We start from the raw sequence: 22800 nt of genomic DNA, 5'->3' as shown, positions 1-22800 counted from the left end.
TAGAATGGGAGGCAGAGCCTTCAGCTATCAGGCTCCTCTTCTATGGAACCATCTACCAGATTCAGTCCGGGATGCAGACACCCTCTCTATGTTTAAGAGTAGGCTTAAAACTTTCCTTTTTGATAAAGCTTATAGTTGGGGCCGACCAGGCTCGCCTTGGATCAGCCCTTAGTTATGCTGCTATAGGCCTAGACTGCTGGGGGACTTCCCATGACGCACTGAGCTCCTCCTCCTCTCCATCTGTATGCATTCATGTAACATCAATGCATGTCACTAACTTTGCTTCTTCCCCGGAGTTTTTTGCACTTTCTCATCTCACAGGAAAACCTGGGTTCTGGGCTGAGCCTTCGCGGTCCTTCACAGTCCTGATGGCATCCTTCCCTGTCTATTGATACTTATGCTTATTGTTGTTGTTGTGATTGTTGCTCTCCTGTCCCCCTCCCCCTTTCCCTCTCTCTTTCTCTCCTGCAACCCAACCGGTCAAAGCAGATGGCCGCCCTCCAAGAGCCGGGGTCTGCTTGAGGTTTGTACCCGTTAAAGGGGAGTTTTTCCTTACTGCTGTCGCCAAGTGCTTGCTCATGGGGGAAGAGTATGTACGTTCTTGACCTGTTCTATGTGAAAAGTGCCTTGAGATGACTTTTGTTGTGATATGGCGCTATATAAATAACAATTGATTGATTGATTGATTGATTGATTGAAGACCCCCCTCCCGATGAGCCCACTCTGTTCTGATTGGCCAGCTTTACATAACATTTCCTGCTTTACTCTTTCAAAAAGCTTTTCAATGACTAATTAATGGGGGACTTTTATTGTGAAGAACTTACAGGAAGTAAAAACGTGTTCCTCACTAAATTAGCGGAGCTTCACTAGGTGAGACCCTTACCTGTCGCTAGTCACTCAGTCAGTGTAACACTAGCTGTTAGCAGCTACACACAGCACACTGCTGCTGTGGATTCAGATGACTGACTGTATATAAATATGGACGTCATGACAGCTCTCCAAAAGTGAAGCCAAAACATCTCGATTTCCCCCTTGTGACTGGCTGCAGTATAGGTCATAAGTCCCGCCCCCTCCATGTTAGCAAATAGAACATGAAAAGACAATTACATCTGATTGACAAGAGCCGTGACACTGTTTACATAAAAGTTGGTAAACTCTTCAAGTAAAGGCGTGGACTGCCCGTCCACCTCAAGGTGTAATTATCAGTCTTTACAGCTTGAGCACCTGGTGTGGAAGTTAGTATGCACACAGACTATCTCAGTGGGCTTTTCAGTCAAGCAGCAGGATTGATCCCCAAATAAACCCTGAAAACCAGTCAAGTGGTTTTTGTGCCTAAACCTAACAAAACCTTAACCACAGTATTGTCATGAAACATCATTGTTTTTTAACACTGATGTGTAACAGTTTTGGAAAGCACAGACAAATGATGTTGTCCTGCCGATAACGACGCCAGATTAGAAAACAATCCTATTTGTTGTTCTTGAGTCACATGGTCAAACTACATATGTGGTTGTTTAATTTGTAGGACTTGTTGGTTAGAATAGTGTGGTACCTCCACTCAGATATTAACACAATGAATTGAACCAGCATCCTGTAATTACCACTTGTGGTAGCAGAGGGCTGCTGTTTCCACTGCTCAGCAAAAGTTATGTAGTCTCACTATGAAGGGGCTCTTCAGTTAGTATTGCACCTCCTTAAAGTTGGGGGACTCACAAGACACTGAATAAGAAACGGTGGTCAAAACAACAGGAGAGGTCAAGATATCCAGACTTTAAGCCCCTGATATGACTCACATTCCAAAAACACTGGATACTACATTTAACATAGAGTAACTTGATATAGTTTTTTGTTATGCCCCTTTCTGCCTGGTAAAACCCACATCTTTCAAACTCCATGTCATAAGTTTGTAACTCAGACAAAGTTTGTAACAAGACAAAAGCAGAGATTACAGACAAACCAAAGGAGGGAGAAATTCATTTGTCAAAGAGAATTACATCATAATATCCACAGACATGAGATACTAGCAAATCTCTTAAGTAAACTCATACTTAAACATCAGTTTCTATCTGAGTAATTAAACCATATTTCTATCATTAACATATTCAGGGTTCATCCAAGCCATGTCTGATTCTTGCAGGGCTGAAGCTATATGTTTCATCCTGATCAAATCTATTTAGTCCTATAACCAATTGTCCAAACAAAAACAATTAGATTTTCTCACTTCTCTGTTCCAAAGTATTTTATTTTTATGTTAATATTCTCAAACTTGACCAAGCTTCTCCAGAGCCCCTGAAGACATTATTGTTCTCAAAAGCTGAGGAGGACTAACCAAAGTTCACTGAACTTGATGTGTGAAATCAATAATGCCCCTTTAAGTAAAGACAACTAAAGAATCTCACAAATTGATACTAGAGATGTCTGTTAGAGACATTTAAATACATAAATCTTTATTCATCAAAACTATTAACATAATAAATAACATACATCAATACATTATTTAAGATAATTGAACACTGTCTTAGTCAAACATAAATGCAAGTATTAAATTAAATAATTTAACTAAAATGTAAATAGGCCTTAAAGGTTGTATTCAAATGAAAGAGAATAAAATCAAATGATATAAAAACAAGCGCATTAATGTTAGGGATTTAGTCTGGAACTGAAGCTGTAATACAGTAAGAGGAGAGTTAGAGGCTTAGTTTTGTACATGATAATGTTTTCAAAATGAGTGAAACAGTTAATCAATAGTCTCTTTCTGTCCTCTAACATTGTGTGTATTACTCAAACACATGTTCTGTGTTATGATTTAAACCCAAATCTTTAATGAAATTCATTGCAGATAGAGGAGGAACACTCACATTTATAGTATGTTGCTGGACACAGATGTCAGATTGTTTCACCTGAATAATTGTTAGAGGCCTGAGGAGAAACTTTTAACAAAAACAAACAAAAGATTTGAGAAAAGGTTCTTCTTGTTCCATACTCCAGTAATTATCTCAGGATCCCTTAGAACCCATGTTTACCACTACACTGAACCACTGTCCTAATGCATGCTTCTGTGTTTCCTGCACTAAAGGAGACAGGAAAGGAAGCACTGAAGCTCTATTTCTAAACCCACCATTTCCAGTTTCTGCCAATGTGACACTTTTAAGTGTGAACCTTCCTGATTAACATAAACTTTTGGAACGCACTGCCAGAACTTCAAACATCTTATGGCACAAGTCATCAACAAAATGCAGTAATCAGATGAGAACAATCATCCCCATATTTTCCCATTGGATCTTTTACCTTAACAGAAAAATAGACAGGGGTGGAAAACATTTACCTCTTACTTTGTTGGCAAAAGTAACAAATAAAAAATAGAATAAAAACAAAAGATTGTGCTTGAATAATAAAGATTTCCCTCTGGGTGTACTCTGATGACATTTAGAATACAGTGAGCAGTGCAAAGAGCCCATAAAGCAGGGCACATGGGTAGGCCACCAACAGCTGCTGGCCTTCCATAGCCAGGGTGGAGATGAAGATCTTGGAGGCAGAAAGACTACACCAGCAAACCACCAGTAAGGCCAGGACTGTACCCAGGACGCCTCTGAAAAAACAAAAAGGGGAACAAAGCAGCACAATCATGAAAGTCAACCTGAACTACAGCCTGTATGGATCCTCGAATGTCACCTGACCTCTTTCTTTCTAGCTCCAAATGAAACCAGAACTTAACCTGCTCATTATGGATGCTGGGACTGGTGCAGAAAGTGGTAGCTAATTGTTCAATGTTGGCATCAGGGGCTGGATGCAGCATGTTTTGAAGCTTATCTTGTGAGGTTTCAGGAGCAGGACCACACCTCACCAGAGGGGTGTTCCATCAACACAGCTAAAGAAAGCTGCACTTACTTGAAAAAGCCTGGCCTGAATTAATGTCAACTTTCATGTGAGGCTCAAACCGTTCCACTAACGCAGCTTAGCCTTGTCTAGTCAACGCTAACTCTAGCCAGGCTGGAATAAGCTTGCAGTGTGTGCATGTGCACAAAAGGACGATAGTATGTCGCAAAAAGAAGGGAAAACTAGAGCAGTATTCTTCTCAGCAGTGAAACAAACCCTGCGGGATGATACTAAATGAAGAATATAAAGGAGTCTTCACCAAAAAGGGCAATGCTGCCACAGGTGAGGGGGATGGCTTGGCACAAAATTGACCCTTTGTAGGGTCCTGAGGGGGTCTGTCTACTCAGGTGCTATGGCTGACTCCCTAACAAAGCTTCCCCACAACGCAAACAGCAAACAGAAGAACTACAAGCAAAGTTTCAAGCCTTGCACACCATTCATTCCTTTTGTCAATAAATCGTTTAAATGCTAGTGGCCCTTGCTAGCAAAAGTGCGGCAAATAAAAGGAATGGTGATTAGTGACTGGCAACTGTATGCTGAAGTAACGGGATTGGTGGCTTTAAGTTAATTATATTATATAGTGTGTATCCTAAATTTTAAAATAATAGGATAATAGAGAGAAGCAGGAATATATGTTATATAGGAGCTGATAGAATCTGTAGGATAGTTTGATATCTGAGCAGTACTTCTGCAGCACACTTTGCCTTGCTCAAGAGCACCTAAGCAGTTTTTCTCGGCAGCACACACCGTAAACAGCCACAGCTAATATTCTTATCAGTGTCTGGGATTTGACCTTTAGTTTAGATTAGATTTAATTTTTAAAATTCAGTCAGTCATAATTATTGTTTATATTCAGACAGAAATAATACACAAGCACTGAGTGGACTTACTGCAGAGAGTAGAAGACAGCAAAAGCAGAGAGGGCCACCATGGGCAGGAGGCAGTAGCCCAGGACACTGGCCACACAACCATACGACACTGACAGAGAACTCATCAGACTCAGCAGGATGTACATTCCAATACAGGCTGTAGCACTGATCCCATACACGTAGCCAAACTGGGCTTTACCAGCCTTCATGTGTGAGAATAAGAACATAAGTACACTTGTTAAATCTCACTACATATCATACAGCACTGAATGTTGACTAGGAGTTGTAGTAATGCTCATGTACTCTCTTGAGAGTTGTAACTCACCATCATTAAAGTGACCCCCAGTGCGATGCAGAACAGGATAGGACCTGTCAAATCAGTCTCATTCATAATGCTGCCATCTGCAGGCTTAAAAGGGTTCAACACCGTCAATGTCTTTTGCCAGATGTGATCAAAATTGATGCCAAGTTCTGGGCAATTAAGAGACGGGAGTAAAAATAAATCACTCAATTAATTCACAGAAAAAAAACATTTAAAAATTTAACCTTGAATCCTGTAACTCTTTCTGTCTGTTAGTGTGGAGTGAAGTCTCAGTGCCATGCAGTCTAAAAATACTCCATAATAAGTACATGTTCTGTATTCAAATCCTATTTAAATAAAAGTACAGAAGTATTATCAGCAACATGTACTGAGGTAAAAGTACTCGTTCTGCAGAAAAATGTCCCTCTGCATGATATATTATCATGTATAACACTATTATTATAGTGTTATTGATGCATCAATGTGTTAAGCAAGGTTACTATGTACAGCAAATTTCAACACATTTCAATTCAAAGTACTTTAAATGAAACATACAAGGCATCAAGACAAATGTAAAAGAAACACAATTCATTATAAAAAGATTTAAATCCAGTTAAAATAGTTAAATAGAAAATAAAAATAAGCTTAAATAGAATAAAACAGAAGAATAAAAGTCAGAGTACAGCTACAGCGCAGTGCAAGTTATGAATCTAAAGCAGCTCGTCACAGTGGAGCCAGCTTTAACTATTCTATAAACAGTTTCATTGGTTAGTCCAGTGGTTCCCAACCCCTCCAAAATGTCACAAGATAAATCTGAGGGGAGGAAAGGAGAAAAGTTCTACTGTACAATTGTATACAATTTTTATCAGACTTCTCAAATCTTTGCTTTTTTTGTCAAATTTTGGAGAATTTACCCTCTTGGGCGTCAATTATGTAATGAAATGGAGGAATGTTGCTTTCAGTGACTAGTTGGTCCCCCTCTGTTTCCTGGGACCAACACATCTGACCCCTGTGTGAACAGACCATTGCTAGCAAGAGTTCAACTTCTATGATGACCAAAGACATACAGTACCAGTCAAAGGGTCTAGACACACCAACTCATTCAAGAGTTTATCTTTATTTTTACTATTTTCTACATTGTAGAACAATACTGAAGACATTAAAACTATGAAATAAAACATATGCATGCTTTTTTGCATGGTAAGCAAAAAAGTATAAACAAACCAAAATATCTTTCATATTTTAGATGACTCAAAGTAGCCACCTTTTTGCTTTGATGACAGCTTTGCACACTCTTGGCATTATCGCTGCTTCATGAGGTCATCACCTGTAATACTTTTCCAAGAGTCTTGAAGGAGTTCCAACACATGCTGAGCACATAAATTGCCAACGGTGTCACCAGCAAAGCCTCCCCACACCATCACATGTCCTCCTCCATAGGTCATCGGGGGAACCACATATGCAGATACCATCTGTTCACCTTCTCTGCGTTTCACAAAGACATGGCGGATGGAACTGAAAATCTCAAATTTGTACTCATCAGACCAAAGTACAGATTTCAACTGGTCTAATGTCCATTCCTTATGTTTCTCTTCTTCTTATTGGTCTCCCTCTGTAGTGGTTTCTTTGCAGCATTTCAATAATGAAGGCCTGATTCACACAATCTCCTCCGAACAGTTGATGTTCAGATGTGTCTGCTAGTTGAACTCTGGGATGTATTGATGTGAGCTCTACTCTAAGGTACCATTAATTGGAGATTTCTGAGGCTGGTAACTCTAATGGACTTCTCTGCAGCAGAGGTAACTCTTGGTCCTCCTTTCCTGGGGCAGTCCTCATGAGAGCCAGTTTCATCACAGCATTTGATAGTTTTTGTGACTGCATTTGAAGAAACATTTAAAGTTCTTGACATTTTCTGGATTGACTGACCTTCATGTCTTAAAGCAATGATGGACTGTCATTTCTCTGAACTTGTTCTTGCCATAATATGGATTACTACAGTAGTGGAATAGTGCTATTTGTTGTATAACAACACTACCTTGGCACAACACAACTGATGGTCTCAAATGCATTAAGAGGGCAAAACATTCCACCAATTAACTTTTGACAAGGCACTCTTGTTAATTGAAAACCACTCCAGGTAATGAGCTCATGAAGCTGGTTGAGAGAATGCCAGGAGTGTGCAAAGCTGTCATCAAAGCAAACAGTGGCTACTTTCAGGAATCTAAAATATGAAACATATTTTTGTTTGTTTAACACTGTTTTTGGTTTACTACATAATTTCATTTGTGTTATGTTATAGTTTTCATGTCTTTATTATTGTTCTGCAATGAAGATAGTAAAAATAAAGAAAAACCCTTGAATGAGTAGGTGTGTACAAACTTTTGACTGGTGCTCTACAATTGTCAAACATCGAGATAATGCAAATAATACAGTTTCTGTATACCCTCAAGAAGAGGAGGCTCCTCTTCAAGGGAATTTGTTCCTTTGTCTCCCACAGTCCCAGAGGGCTGGTAGAACTGTCCAGTGTACTGCTGCTCCATGGAAGGATCCAGAACACCTGGCATGAAAGCCTGACTTCCACTAAAAACAACACAGTTGCAAGAAAAAAAAGACAATGTAAACCCTCATTGAATGAATATAGAAGTAGTAATAAAAGAGATACTAAGGCACATACCTAAACTATAATGTTATGATGTACACGCTTTTCCAAAACCTGTTTCACCTACTTGTACATAAGTTAGTGTGTTCCTACATGTCCCAGAGTGCCCTTTGACAGACCCAGTGAAAAGGCCTTAATTTGTGCTGTCTTCAAGTGGGGTCTTGTTTACCAAGAATGGAATTCTTTACTAATGGAACTTTGGTTCTATTCACATCCACTGCCACGGACTGTCTTTAATGGCAGTCAAATCAGGCTGAGTCAGATGTCCACCCTGGCCATGACGACGTGATCATCAAATCATTCATTGTACTGGTCAATGAGCTACAGGTGTTACAGTCACTGTGTAATATCTCCTTAGATGAATGGTGACATGTAACACATTGTTCTAACACAAATAGCATGTGTTAGTCAGTAGCAGACATGGTATTAATGTGAATGACTCTCTCATCCACTCAGGTGTGTAAGTCTGTTCCTGCCCTGCACTGCATCCTCAGTACACACCAGTAGTTTTTCTATTCCCCTGTCATTGCACGTGCCTTCATCCTTTCACATGTTAATTGTTGTCACCTCATGTATTCCCATTACGTTTGAGTCACTGAGCTAACATCAATATAGATAAATACAGTTATAACACTTTTTTTAAGGAAACAGTCACAAGTTGGAAAAAAAAAGGTAAAAACCTGTTATGTTGCAGCAGACAGACAATCAGTTCCTCTAACAATGCAGATGGTTAGCAGAGTCTGGAATGGTAGTACATGAGAGGCACAATCTGGAGCTATCCTCAAAAGTCTGAATACTTACTTGTCGTAATAAGCAGAAGGGTCGGAATCATAGGCATCATAGCTGTAGGCCACAGTGTGACCTTGGTCATCTATGTAATATCCTGTCTGGTAGAAGTCCTGCTCAAACTGCTGGAAGTCCCCCATGCTAAGAGCAAAGACAAGACAAGATAAAACACGATAAATCTGTCCACTAAGCTTACCCAGAAATAAAGTAACAGTCCATCAGTGTATAGAAAAGAACTGACAGGCCTTCATAAGTGCGTTTTACATAAAACCTTTGAATATATATTGAGATATTCAGAATATCTTGGATATAAAATCAGCTGTGAGGTGTTTTTTCAGCTGTCATTGAACAGTGAACTCCAGAACAAGATAGGCTTCTTCATGTTTGTTTGTTTTTTCCATCATGTGTTTTTCTTTTCCTCCCTGTCAAAGGTCTGTCCATAACAACATGTTGTTTTGCTTTTTGCATGCATTGTTTCTTGGATCTTAACAGACTTACTTACTCTATTGTTCACAAATAAATCACATTTTTGGACATGTCATCAGGAAAACCACAAGTGACAAGTGAAAATGTCTGCTGTGAAAAAAGGTCAACTTAAGTTTCACTCCACGTTCTTCCCCCTGCTCATGGACACTCTCCCTCCAACTGGGAACCACTGAAGTAGCATTTATCAATATCAAACTGTCAAAATATATATTATTTGAGTTATTATTTTTATAAAAAGTTTTTGACCTTCCTAACTACCAGAATACATACAGTAGGCTACAGACAGTAACACTGTTTTATTGAAAGAAGCAACTTTGTCTTTCTGCCTCTGGCTCATAAAAAAATCTAAAAGGATATTAGGATTCATAATTAATATGAAGCGCCACGCCACCCAGCTGATAGCGCGCGATGACCAATTTGACAGCGCACACTACCCAGCTGATAGCGCGCGACGTCCAATTCGACAGCACGCCATGACCAATTCGACAGCGTGATGACCTATTCGACAGTGCACGCTACCAAGCTGATAGCGCACGATGTCCAATACGACAGCGCACGATGACCAATTCAACAGCGCGGGATGACCAATTTGACAGCGCGTGCTACCCAGCTGATAGCGCCGATTAGACAGAAATTCAATCGTCTCTCTTAAATCAGAAGTAAGAAGAAACTTGGAAATAAGCGAAGATCTGAGGCGGGAGAAATTGGTATTATTAATATTAATGTGTGCCCTCCAGTCTGTTGGTCAGTTGTACCATCATGGATAATCTCAGAACCTGAAGTCGATCTATGCACACTGAATAATAACAAAAGATAGAAATCAGGAGATATAGTCAAGGAAGTTAAGTCTCATCTGCAACAAGGATGGAGTTCATATTTACAGAGTACAGATGAATCAAAGGATCCAGAGAGTGGGAAAGTGGCATTTGGAGTAACCATTCCTTGAATTAAGAATTAAAAACGGACATATCAGATGTCAGTATTCACAGCAGAGATGTTGGCAATATCAGTGTGCACTTTGGTGGATAGAGAACAATAAACTAGACAACTCAGTCATATGCAGTGATTCAGCAACAGCTTTAACTACAATAAGAGAAATCAAATCCAAGTCCAGACCTGATATATTGGCCAAGATTTATCAAACATTATACAAAAAAAAAAAAAAAAAAAAAAAACTGTAACAGAACATAGGCTATAGTTTATGTCATTTCAATGTAGACACATTTGTGGTCGCTATTCTGTCTGGTTCGTGGAGGAAGCCCTGTATTGTCTGGTAGAAGAGTGACGAGGAAGACAAGTGAAGTGACGTAATCCCTGTCCTATAAAGTACACTGATGTAATGATCTATGTAGAAAACTTCAGGTGGTTAACAGTCCAGATGCTGCACTGTACTAAAATGGGGAAACTGGTGGAATATTGTGGTTTAAGGTGCATAAAATGATGAATAACGTTTAATGTGGTTAGAGCATCTGTAGGCTATTGATCTGCAAATGAATGTGGGTGGTTCTGCTTTATACTGTATGAAACGCTTCTCTCTTGCAGTTCATTTAATCCCTGCAGCCTCTGAAGGCAGCAGGGCTGATATGTTGATAAATGTGCAACCTCTGAAATGCTGCGCCAGAGCACACGGCCATTCACTGTGTTTACCATCATTAAATCGCCTGAAAACAACACCTGAGGCCAGGTGCATGAAGATCCATACTCACAAAAACCATGCATACGCGGTTTACCGCACATTAAATGGTATTTATAAAAACAATGTGTGGTGAGAATGTGCGCTACTCACGCATCGTCCAGACCAGGCATACACACGTTTTTCTAAAACAATCTGATGGTGATGTGATGAGGTGGAGATGAAATATGAGGTGAAAGACGGAATCTTTTAGTAAAACATTGTTCATGTTGATAATCAGCTGCACTTATTGTGTGATTGTTTTTTGCATTTACACAGAGTTCTGCAAAATGTCAATCAAAGGCGCTTTTATTAAGGTAGCATAGATTAATTACTTTGTGTGATTAATTTTATCATTCTCTTAATTTACACAGGAGTCAACATTTTATTTAGCTGTTTTTTTTATTTTATCCTTAGATGTGACAAACCTTGTAAAGTTGGTTTAGATATGAGTGCTGCAAACTATGATTACATTTCTGAAATATCACTGCTAACGATGGTTTACAGGTCACACAACAACCTCTTCTTTTCTCGTCAATAAACTCACCTGAGTCCAGAGCACACAGCCAAATAGTGTAGAAGGCCTTCTCTCAGACAGCCACTTCACCGTAGTGTGGCGTTGAACACATGAAGCCCAGACTGTGAGGATATTCTATTAATAGTTGGTTATATTTGGACTTGGTCTCAGGGATATGACAACTGTTCCCTGCCTTTACTCTGTTTCCAGAAACTTAAACTGCAAAGTCACTATGTTTGATGTTTCTTTATTTCTTAAAAAAGCAAGTCGTTGTCAAAATAATGTACAAATATACTATATACAGTATAAAGGATGGATGAGACATTCTTCACAAAACCCCACATTTACTTGTAAAAAATATTTTTATATTTCTACATCTTTTTGTGGTTACATGGTGAATGGTAAACAGACTGCATTTATATAGCACCTTTTTAGTCTTCTGACCACTCAAAGCACTTTTACACTACATACCAACATTCACCCATTCACACACACATTCACACACTGATGGCAGAGGCTGCCATGCAAGGTGCCAACCTGCTCATCAGGATCTAATCTAGGTGATTAATCTTCAGGTGTAACAACAATGGCTAGGTGTTGAATTTCTTTAGAAAGTTTGCAGGAGTGAATACATTTTACTTGTAGGATAATTAAATATACACAGTATAGTTGGATCTATCAAAGTTATGTAGTACAAACAACATGTTATACTAATATAATACCAACATTACATATATTTTCAAAAATCAAATCAGGAGCTATTTTAATTCCTAAATTTGTGCCTGTTTATTTTTTGGCCACTCAGGGGCAGTGCAACAAAGTTGCAAACATGAACTCCATAGTGAAGTCTATGTTCCTGTGATCATCTTCTACACTATTTTTTTTTCTTTTTGAGAAATATTAATTCATGCTTCCATTCAGTGGGTTAACACTATGTATGCCCACCCCTTTTATTCTGAAGGTCAGATGTCCATATCAGTGTCACCAATCCCATGAACACAATTTGACTGAGCAATTCCCATTCCAGTTTATTAACATACAGATGGAGGTTTAGTAATTCATCCACTTGGTTAACCAATCTATAAACAATGATATCCACACCAATATTTTGTTGTCTGCCATATGACCCCCAGGTTGCTCCATACTATTGGGTTCAAACTTTATCATACACTTACAGGTCAATGTAGCACAGGTACATCCAATGACATTGTTTGGCTTTTAATTTGTTAAGAGAGTTGCTTTTGAATGTGAGTGAAATTTATGGCTTCTTTTTTATCTTCTTTATTTTACTGATTTTTTTTCAGCATTCACACTGGTCACTCTGCAAAATCATCCCACAAGCCAGCTGTCCCGGGAGGCTGAAGGTTCTTATAATGCATCACAGACTGCATATAAAGTATATTTATATACAGTCTATGTAATGCATCTATGGGCTAATGTGGTGAGCTATTCAAATCCTGGTTACAGCCCTGCTACAATGCTGCATTTAAGAAGTATGGGAAAATTCACAACCATAAATCAAAGCCCTAAGTACTACCTAACAGCGGGGCTGTTCTACAGTTCAGCTTTAACCATCTGGCAGCAGAGGGACCAGTGTTTTCTAGTCATATTTAGCAGCTGTTGTATGTTGCGGAGGTGTGCAGTGTGTCGTACGTTGCGCCAATGCCGCGCAGTACTGACTCTCCTCAACACTTTTTCAAGAGCCGGAAACAAAACAAGTGTGTCATGTGATTTCTGCTTCTGTCTCTTGCCTAGTATGTTGCTGCAAAGTTAATTGAGCTCAAAAAGAATCTAAAAGAGGTATGTCAAGACATCCATTGTGTGTTTTTTTAAACGTGTATGTTTGTTTTATCTGTTAGTTTATAATTTCAAAGTCATCTCGCATGCAATTTAAACAGTATGCCGTGGAAAAATTATAAGTAGCAAAATGTCGCCGGCTATCATGCTAATTAGCTAGCATGTTAGCATGTTTTAAGCCACAGTTATCTCAGCGTACAGTTTAAGTTCATCTTTATTAATAGCGCTTTCTCTCTCTCCACAGTTGCCGAGCGGACTGGATAACACCATGGGTGATGTGAGTCACTTCTCCTCCATTTAGCTCGTCTAAGAGTCCCTGTCCATCTTTAACATGGAGAGAGAAAACTAACATTTGTGTTCATTACAACAAAAGAATAAATTGTATGTATGTGGTATGTAGAAGTGGTACGCATTTAGTTGCACACCATGTCACAACACTCGCCATGCGGTGTTATTTAGAGCCAAGAAGGCATTAAAGTGGCAGTGGTTCTCTGAGGTTTGACTTTATGTCCACACCAGACAACACTTTGTAGCTTGGCAAGTCACCTGCTGCTGTCATGACGAAGCTTGTCTGGTTATTTTCTATCTAACATTTTTTTTCTTTGCAGGATTTGAAGAGATTCCTGTACAAACAGTTGCAAAGGTGTGTATGATAGATGACATACAATGTTAAAGGTGTGTTACATGCCACAGCTGGCAGTGAAACTGTCACAATGTTTATTGTTCATAGAATTGACATTTACACAGCAGGGTTCTCAGGGACAGGATGAATGTCGGAGGCAATGTGGTTGAAAATGGCTGACAGTCATCCAGAAATAGATGACTGGATTGAAAGTAGCAACAAAAAATACTGAGAAATTGACCTTTTCCTAAATACTACAATATGATCAATATAAAAGATACTGGAAAAAAGGACTAGATACCATTGCTTATATTGTTAAAAGACCCTGATTGATACTAGTGTTATGTTGGCTATAACAACCCATCCTTTTTGCCTGAAAACACTAATGAAAATAAAGTTGCAAAAGAAAAAGAATGTTCAGCATTGAGCAAATTGTGAAGTCTGCTGTCTGTTCTCTTGCAGTGTTGAAGGTCTTCATGCTATTGTTGTGACAGACAGGGATGGAGTTCCAGTTATCAAAGGTAGGAAACCATTCCCTTCTGATCTCATGATGCAAATGAAGCAAAATACTGTCATAGCACGGCTGTAGGTTTCCATTTTAAAAGCCCTTTTTTATTTGCTGTGTAGCATATAGCTATGACATTGATTTGAAATTTTATTTTACTACCAAACTTGAAGTTAAAAGCTCTAGGTCTCAGTTACAGAAATGTCTTATAATGGCTTTATTTTAATATGACTGGACTGAAGCTGCACTGCTCATGTGATATTTGGCACCTGGTCTCTAATGAACCCTTTACTCAATACATTTTCTCATCAGTGTCATCAGTTCTAACTTACAATCTGATGACCCTCAAGCGTCGTTAAAAATGGGAGGATGTTAGGTGGAGACTTTGATTGAATCCTTACTTGCTCACATGCTAAATGTAAAGCTGCATATGTGTTCTGTGAACTTTGACATGAGAGCAAGTTGAAAAAGTGGAAACTGATGGTCTGATGATTGTTGTAGTTTTCACAGGCTTCCTTTGCCTCCCATCTTTAAGGGGATACAATGATTGAAAGCACTTTTTCATAGACTCATCTGACATGAAGAATGTCCCAACAACTTCAAATCAACTCATTCTCTGCTTTAAATTAGGTCAAAGTTCTTCATTGGCGATAATACTTAATGTCAAGTTTATGACATGCAGTGCTTTTAGATGGCAGGATGTGATGTGCATATAATATGTCTCTGTGTATTTAAGCCTGTGCTGCTGTAGCCTTTATGTTAATGAAACGGCAATCCTGATAGTCTGCATCCCAGTCTCCAGTCCTCTCTTGGTCCGTTATCAATAAATGTGAAACCAACAGTCAGGAGCCCGGGTGTTCTCTTTGACACTAACACAGTAACAATGTCACCCAGTCATGCTTCTACCATCTGAGGAATATTAGTAAGATTTGATCAATGCTGAGTTTTAATGGCACTCAAACTATCATTCATGCTTTTATTTCCTCACGGTTGGATTATTGCAATGGTGTTTTAACGTGTATCAATCAGAAATCAATTAACAGATTCCAAGTTGTGCAAAATGCAAGAAAAGAGAACACATTACTACAGTTTTAATGCTCATTTATTTTAGGATTGACTTTAAGATTTTAGTTACTACTTTTAAAGCCCTTCACAGTCTGGCCCCAGAATATATATCTGAACTGCTGTCCCTGTACCAACCAGTACGCAGCCTGAGATCCTCAGGCAGGAACCTGCTGAGTGTTTGCTGTTAGGGCCCCTCAGCTGTGGAACCACCTGCCACATCAGCATCTTCTTTTAAATAACTTTTCAGGACTTATTTCTTAAAGACTTTCTTATATATTTTCTTCTATTTTATATCTATTGTTACTCTTAACTATTGTGTTATACTGTACTTTATTCTTGACGTTACATTTAAGTCTTGTATAAGTTTGACTTCACCCGTTGTTTTTACATTTTATCCAAACTGAAGCCTTCGTGCTGCTGCTTTACATTAAAAGCTTTCCACCAGAAAACCACAGGAAGGCTTTTATTGGCAAACTTTTACAAGCAGAGGTTACTTAAGTCAGTGTGATTATCCAACAGCTGCTAACTGCTTGTTCAATTTAAAAACTGATCTACATCTAGATTTGAATCATTTCAGCTCTTTTATTAGTTTCAAACATTGTGAGAGGATCAGAAAGAAGAAATGCAGGTGAAAGGTGCTTCTAGTAGTTTTGGTATATCATCAAGGAAAACAACAATCTTAGTGTCACTGCTGTCATGTGTTAAATCGAAGCCACCCGTTCAGCAGGAGACTGCTGGTTACCCTAAAGGGAAGAATAAGCAACAAGTTATTTAACATTCTGCAACAGAAAGAAGGAGAAATGGTCATTCACTGTCTTGGAGAGTTGCTGTGAGCATGATTGTTGTTTCTCCCACAGTTGCCAATGACAACGCTCCAGTCCACGCTCTGAGACCCGGCTTCCTGTCCACCTTTGCTCTGGCCACAGATCAGGGCAGCAAGCTGGGCCTCTCCAAGAATAAGAGTATCATCTGCTATTACAACACCTACCAGGTCAGACATCGGACATCTAATGATGATCATAAAGACAACTCAATTCAATTCTGAATGTCAGATAAACTCATATATGAGATGCTGTTGTAATATACAGTTACATATACAATATACAGATACAGATGTTTTGTTCTTTAGGTTTTGTGCTTCAGTCTATTCAATCTGACATAAAATAACAAAAAACTACATTCAAGTGCCAAGTCTCAGATTTCATTTTAGGAGGTTCACATCAATATAGAAAGAACTATGGTTTAGTAACAATTAATCCAAATTTGTCCTCACCGTGGGGCTCATTAGTTACTTGTACTGAAAAAAATATATAAATTAATAAATATTTACCAGAATCAGTAATTAAGAACACTTTTAGGTATTTGTTTCCTAAAACATGGAGTTCAAAGTAAAATATGGCTCTGTTTAGCACACAAATGACATGTATCATATAAATAAATCTGATTACAATTTTATGATTTATGTTATCTCATCAGGATCTTTTAGAATGACATCATTTGAGCAAAGACTAGTGTAACAGACTGCTGCATCTGAAACAAGCTGCTCCAGTCTTCAGACTGGTGGGCTCTCTCTGCCTTTAGTCTGGTCTTCAGCAGGTGGAATGCAGCTCAATCGGATGGAGATCAGGTGATTGACTCTGCCACTCGAGGATATTCACCTCTTCACCCTGAAAAGCCCGTTGGCTGCTGTGGCTGTATGTCTAGGATGGTTGTCATGCTGAATGATGAAATGTGGTCCAATGAGTTTGGATGCATTTGGTTGAATGTTCTCAATAGCTCAGGATTCATCCTGTTGTTTTCTGTCAGCAGTGATATCTTCAATCAATGCCAGCATGGCAGTTCCACTGGCTGTCATACATGCCCGAGCCATATAGAAACACCACCATGTTTGACAAATGAGACGCTATGCTTTAGGTCATGAGCTTTCCATCATTTTGATAGAGGTTGATTTTTGTTCCATCACTCCATAGAGCTTTGTTCCAGAACTCTTCCACTTTCTTTTGTCATGTTTTTGAGGCTTATCAAGGGTTTGCATCTTGTGCTGAAATCCTCTGAGGTTCTGGTCATCAAGTCTTCTCTGGATCGTTGACAAGGAAACATGTCTGCCTACATCCTGGAGAGCGTTCTTGACTAGCTGTGCAGTCCTAAAGGGCTTATAGCTGCTCGTTGGTCTACCAGCTTGTTTGACATTTTCTAGTTTTATTGTGTGCACTTGCTTTTTTAGAACGTACCAACTACCCAACCTTGGATATCTCTGATAGATTTTTGCTTTTTTCAGCCTCATTATCTTCTTCACGTGCATGATCATCTCTCCACTCCTCATACTGACAGACAACTCTACCTCAATCTAAGTGGCAACTTTAACTCTGAGCCATGTGTTAGCTCTTCTGTGCAGAACTAATTTTGGGACAACACACAACTTCCCAATAAACATTTCTTATCCAAGTGTCCATATGTCTGAACTAGGGATGCACGATATTATTGGCACGTCATCGGTATCGGCTGATAAAAGCTCTAAAATGAAATATCAACATTGGCCATTTCTGCTGATTATGAGAGGCCGATTTGTTGCCTTCTCCTCCGCCGCCTGACTGTGCTTCCCTCCACGGACTGTTGCACCCTGACGGTTCTGGTGCTTCCTCCACAGACTCCACTTCAGTCAAGCTCGAGGAGCTGCTAAATTCGGCTGCACACATAGGAAACACCTCGGCTGACAGGATGTACCACTCTGGAAAAAATCTTTTTGGTTTATAACAGCAGTTGGCAACCAGCATATTAGATGCATTACCGCCACCTTCTGCTCCGGAATATGGACCAGAGATTAAATCCTACACATTTATCCTGTCCGTCTAATAAACTCAGTGAAAACTGCTCCACTCACTTGGCAGGTTCAGTAAAGTTTTAAGTCTTCCTAAATTCTTCCTTCATATATTGTCTTTCTTGATCATACATAGTACAATCTATGCTTGCATGCATAATAGTCTCCTCAGCCATCTGGAAAGAAATATGTGCATGTATCGGTATCGGCACATATATAGGTATCGGCAGCGGCAATCGACCACAGTGAGTTGGAAATATCGGCATATCAGATATCAGTAAAAAATCCAATATTGTGCATCCCTAGTCTGAACCCCTAAACTTCAGGCACTATGTGTTAAAAGGGCCATATCTCCCACGAAATTTTTCTATTTTGATGTGAACCTACTCAAATTAAAACTGAGACTTGGCACTCTAATGTGGTATCTGTTGTTTTATTTACAATTCAATGTGCTAAAGCACAGAGCCTGAAGAGCAAAATGTATAACTGTCCAAATGTCCAAAAACTATGCCTAACTGTGGACAATTTCTTGACAGAGCCTCTGTTTTCTTTTTCTTTTTCCCTCCCTCTCATCTATGTTGGGTTCTGTATACAGTCGTTCTCTGCACTAAAACAAAATGATAAAAAAAAGAAGCTGAAGTCCATGTAACACATTTTTACATCCTATTTCATACATTCATCACTTTTGTAATAGATAAGCAGATTAGTTTGGTAAATTATGGCCTTATTCAGGCCACTTCCAAAATGCACATGATGCATTATTATTGATTATACATTTGTTTTTATAATTGAAAATTAGCACACAGCTTGTTGATAGGAATCCTTACATATAAATAAATCATATTTCACATGATCATCCTTAAGCTGTTTCATAGATTTGACTCCTCATCAAGGCAACACATGAGCTGTGAATGCCAGCAGTCAGCCTGTGAGAGAGGTCAGGTCAGGGGGTCTGTGCTGACCATTGCCCATCATTTTTGAGTTGAGTTCTAGTAGTAATAGTAGATGAGTTCTAGTAATCTGCTGTTCCTAAAGTCAGCCTGCTTGTGGTTTAACATCTCTGTTGTCTCTGTGTTGAACAGATTGTGCAGTTTAATCGGTTACCACTGGTCATCAGTTTCATTGCCAGCAGCAACGCAAACACAGGTAAAATATGTTGGAGACACTGTTCACCTCAGTCCACTGTGGAATCACTAGTTTGACATTTTTGCAGTTCTATTATAATGTGCAAATGATAATAAAGATACCATTATAAATTAATATAAATTAACTTACCCTATGTATTTACTAAAATCACTAAATAAGGTCTGTAGTTTCATGGCGGTATGGGTGCTTTGTGTTGGCAGAAATGAAAAAAGGTGTAGACAGACAGAAAGGAAGGAAGAAAAAAAAGGTGTTTTCTAATGAAATATGGTCTGTGTGTGTACGAAAGCCTACCAGTTGAACTTCTTCATAAGGTGACGTCACACACAGACTCCCACCTTCCCGACACACAGCCCTACCCGACTATGAAGTAGTTAACGAGCAGAGTAGAATTTCCCCATACATACACCGCTGCAACACCTGTGTGTTCAACTTTATGGAAATAAACAAGCCCTCCTACCACAAAGGATTCTCTGACCGGAATCATTTCCATAGTGTACCAACCCATACGAGTCTACCAAGGTTGCACTTCCTCATAGTGTGGGTTATCCCTCCACAAGTCATCTGGGCTTCTAATATCATGGACCTCATTACAGATTTCAGTTCACCACTAAACTCAACTCCAGATGCTAATCAGCCTCCCAACAAACTGCTTACCTCCAGTCTGTTATGAGCAGTGAAAGCTGTGTTACCTCTGCTGTGTTATTAGTTGTCACCCGCAGTTTTTCATGAAACTAAAAGTGTACAAGTCTAAAGCCTTGCTAGAGCTCACTAGAGGCTACAGTGTTCACTACACCACATACTACTTAAGTGCACCACAGAACAAAGAACATACAGATGACTATTTAGAGCTTTAGCACCTTACCAGGGCCACTGTGACTCAGGAGGTAGAGCAGATTGTCCACTAACCGCAGGGTTGGCAGTTCAATCCCCGGCTCTTCCTGTCAATGAGTCAAAGTGCCCTTGAGCCAGACACTGAACCCAGTGATCAGGGGGCTCCTCTGACATATGTGTGTGAATGTGTTTAATAAGAGAAGTGCTTTGTCCGTTAAGGTAGGACGTTGCTGTATAAGTGCAGACAACTGACCAGCAGTGGAACTAAAATATACATTTTAGCTCAACTGCTGGTTAGCACTGAGGGTGGCGATCCTGTTCTGCAGTAAGTAGGGTTCATTTTCTGAGGAGCATGAATGTTTTAATGGCAGTCTGCCTCTTGCAGTCAGATTGTGAGAAATATGTGCAGAGATATGATGTTTTGCGCTGGTGCCATTAGAGGAAAGGTCAGGGTGTCACCAGAGATATTACAGTTCATTCTCTGTTGAATATGCTGAGTTATTTTTTCACATGTGCGTCTCTTGTTTCTTGAGCAACGAGCTGACCGGTGAAGTAACAACAGTTTGTCCTATGTGTCCTTAGGTCTCATCATGAGTCTGGAGAAGGAGTTGGCCCCACTAATAGAGGAGCTGAGGCAGGTGGTGGAGGTGACATAATGTCAGACATACGGGAGAACCCTAAGCAGGATCCACAGCAGAATCACCAGTCTGGATCACATACTGCCCACTCAATCTCTCTGTCTCTAAAGTTGCATTTATGTCCTGTGGGAAAACCTGTCCGAGGGTTTGAACAGTTCTAAGTAACGACTTGGAAGTGTTTACATCTTCAGATCAGTTTACATCATGATTGAATTTCCTGTACACTCTGTTTTCTGCTGACTTTGCTTTTCTGTAGTATTTAGATGCTCCTCATCAGCATTTTCACATCTAAGGCAAAGTTTTTATGTCAAATCAAATGTCAAGTCTGAATAAATGTTTCATTTTTAGCACCTAAAACGGTTTTCCTGCCTTTTTCTTAAAGTCTCAATGTACACATACAGCCTGAGTCAGCCAGTGATGCGGCTACACAAAGGTGATCCAACTCAAGTGACGTACCTCATGCTATTCAAAATCTACTGTGTTTGAATCTACCACACACATACAGCTCACAACAGTGTTGTTTTGGACATCCCTTTCCACATGCAAACCGATATGGAGCTATTTTGAATGATTTAGGCCAGACCTCCTAGTTGCAATAAACCTACACATGACTGCCAGGACGAAGATACTCAATTTGTGTAAGTGAGACTACTGAAGCTTTATGTTAGAGTTTGCTCCCTAGTTTTTATAGTGTATTTACTACATAAGGATCACTTCATGACCAGTATGGAGAGGAGGAATGATTACAGTGACCAGTAAAATTATTTGTCATGTGAGTGTTATGTTAAAGGGGACATATTATGCTTTTTTTGATTTTCTGTCATTCAGAGTTCAAAAACTTGAGGTGAACATAGGTATGTAAAATGATCCCTATAAGTCAAAAGCCAGGGATTCAGCCTGCTCGGAATGCTTCATTTGCAGTGTTACTTCTGCTTCCTCCCATGATGACATCAGATTGTTTGCACATGCCAACAAATGGCTGTCCGCTGGTAGTCTTGCCTGACAAGGCTGTTCTATGAGGCTGTTCGCACTGTCTACTTACATTGGATTCAGTCTCTAATGTGTATGGCTGCATTTGAGAAGTTGACGTTTGGAGTAAAGAAGGAGAAAAAAAAGTGAAACCCTGCCACTACAGTTTGTTTATGTAGCATCTGGCCAATCAGAACAGAGTGGGCTCACCAGGAGGGGGGCCTTAAAGAGACAGGAGCTAAAATGACCTGTTTCAGAGAGTGAACCATAGACTAAAAAATATGGACGTAGCCACCATGACGTCACCCATTGGTTTCTGAAGAGCGATTTTGAAGCTCAAAGTGGGCGGCTCAGGCCGTTGCCATCTTGCCGTGCCTGATTCTGTCTGACTCCCAGCTAATCCAAAATGGGCAAAGACATGGAGCTGAGGCAGGCCAAATGAAGCCTAGTTGCTGTAACAAGCCACCTAGCGGCTAGCGACCTGTCACTCAAAGCGACCACGTCCTTAATCATACATAACTTTATGGCTTCATAAAATTGAAACGGGCCTCAAGTGGCCATTCGAGGAACTGCAGTTTTTGGCACTTCCGCACTGGCTTCATTTTTCAGCCTTGGAGGCTGCCGCTTGGGCTGAACTGAATCAGAAGAATCTAAGCCATGTATGCAAGCATACAAAGAATGTGTCTTGGCATTTGCTCCCACAAACGTGACATAGAAGAATAAAAATATAATAAGGAGTAAGGTAATAATAATAATGAAATAAAAAAAGTAGTACTAAAATTAAGTCACATTTTTAAAATTTTACAGAATGGAATAGTAGTTTTGAAATGGGATATAGAAATAAAATATTGACTGTACAAAGGAAATATGGATTGCGCTTCCGACCAAGATGTGCAAAAATAAAATGTGACGTGCAATAAATAATTAAATTACATAACAGTGAAGGTTGAATGCAATGTACAGTGTTAAATCCAGTTTGATGAAATATATTAAAGTGAGCAGTGCAGGGAGTAAATGAGGGATGTGAAATGTAAAGTCCAGTTTGGTAACTATACAGTTCAGCTATTTAGTCGGGCAACAGCTTCTGGAAAGATTTTGAATATCTTGTTTGGTTGCTGCTGTGTACCAAACGGTGATGGATTATGTGAGAATGGACTCGACGATGGCAGTGCAGAACTGGATCACCACTACCTGTGGCAAGTTGAGTTTCTTCAGCTGCCTCAGGTAGAACATCCTCTGTTGG

At 39.5% G+C, this 22800-nt stretch overlaps 3 protein-coding genes across 5 annotated transcripts in view; 1 reads left to right on the top strand and 2 right to left on the bottom strand.

Annotated features, from left to right (window-relative positions):
* Positions 1-1957: 1957 nt before the first annotated feature.
* Positions 1958-11304, bottom strand: zgc:123321 (Protein YIPF5-like). 3 transcript variants are annotated; one of them, XM_067613975.1, is made up of 6 exons: positions 11197-11304; positions 8507-8632; positions 7490-7626; positions 5071-5216; positions 4767-4948; positions 1958-3589 (listed from the first exon to the last, which is right to left on the bottom strand). In XM_067613975.1, the coding sequence occupies exons 2-6, from the start codon at positions 8629-8631 to the stop codon at positions 3427-3429; spliced, it is 753 nt and encodes a 250-aa protein (XP_067470076.1). In that variant the 5' UTR covers position 8632; positions 11197-11304; the 3' UTR covers positions 1958-3426. The 3 variants fall into 3 exon arrangements, with proteins under 3 accessions (XP_067470076.1, XP_067470077.1, XP_067470078.1); XM_067613976.1 differs by having other exon boundaries at positions 5071-5154; XM_067613977.1 differs by lacking the exon at positions 11197-11304 and adding an exon at positions 10764-10784 and having other exon boundaries at positions 5071-5154.
* Positions 11305-12835: 1531 nt separating this feature from the next.
* lamtor3 (late endosomal/lysosomal adaptor, MAPK and MTOR activator 3) lies at positions 12836-20945 on the top strand. The gene is made up of 7 exons (XM_067613981.1): positions 12836-12966; positions 13208-13240; positions 13572-13606; positions 14048-14106; positions 16013-16146; positions 19056-19119; positions 20533-20945. The coding sequence occupies exons 2-7, from the start codon at positions 13232-13234 to the stop codon at positions 20604-20606; spliced, it is 375 nt and encodes a 124-aa protein (XP_067470082.1). The 5' UTR covers positions 12836-12966; positions 13208-13231; the 3' UTR covers positions 20607-20945.
* dapp1 (dual adaptor of phosphotyrosine and 3-phosphoinositides) overlaps positions 15200-22800 on the bottom strand; it is a 26316-nt gene continuing 18715 nt past the window's right edge. Inside the window, exon 9 of the mRNA XM_067613973.1 lies at positions 15200-15898. Coding sequence (XP_067470074.1) covers positions 15857-15898 — 42 coding nt within the window. The 3' untranslated portion in view covers positions 15200-15856. The remainder of the gene's footprint in view (positions 15899-22800) is intronic.

The sequence above is a fragment of the Thunnus thynnus genome, chromosome 16, assembly GCF_963924715.1.
Source record: "Thunnus thynnus chromosome 16, fThuThy2.1, whole genome shotgun sequence".
Classification (NCBI taxonomy): Eukaryota; Metazoa; Chordata; class Actinopteri; order Scombriformes; family Scombridae; genus Thunnus; species Thunnus thynnus.
Note: the sequence above shows the minus strand (reverse complement) of the source record. Positions and strands in the feature narration are given on the sequence as shown.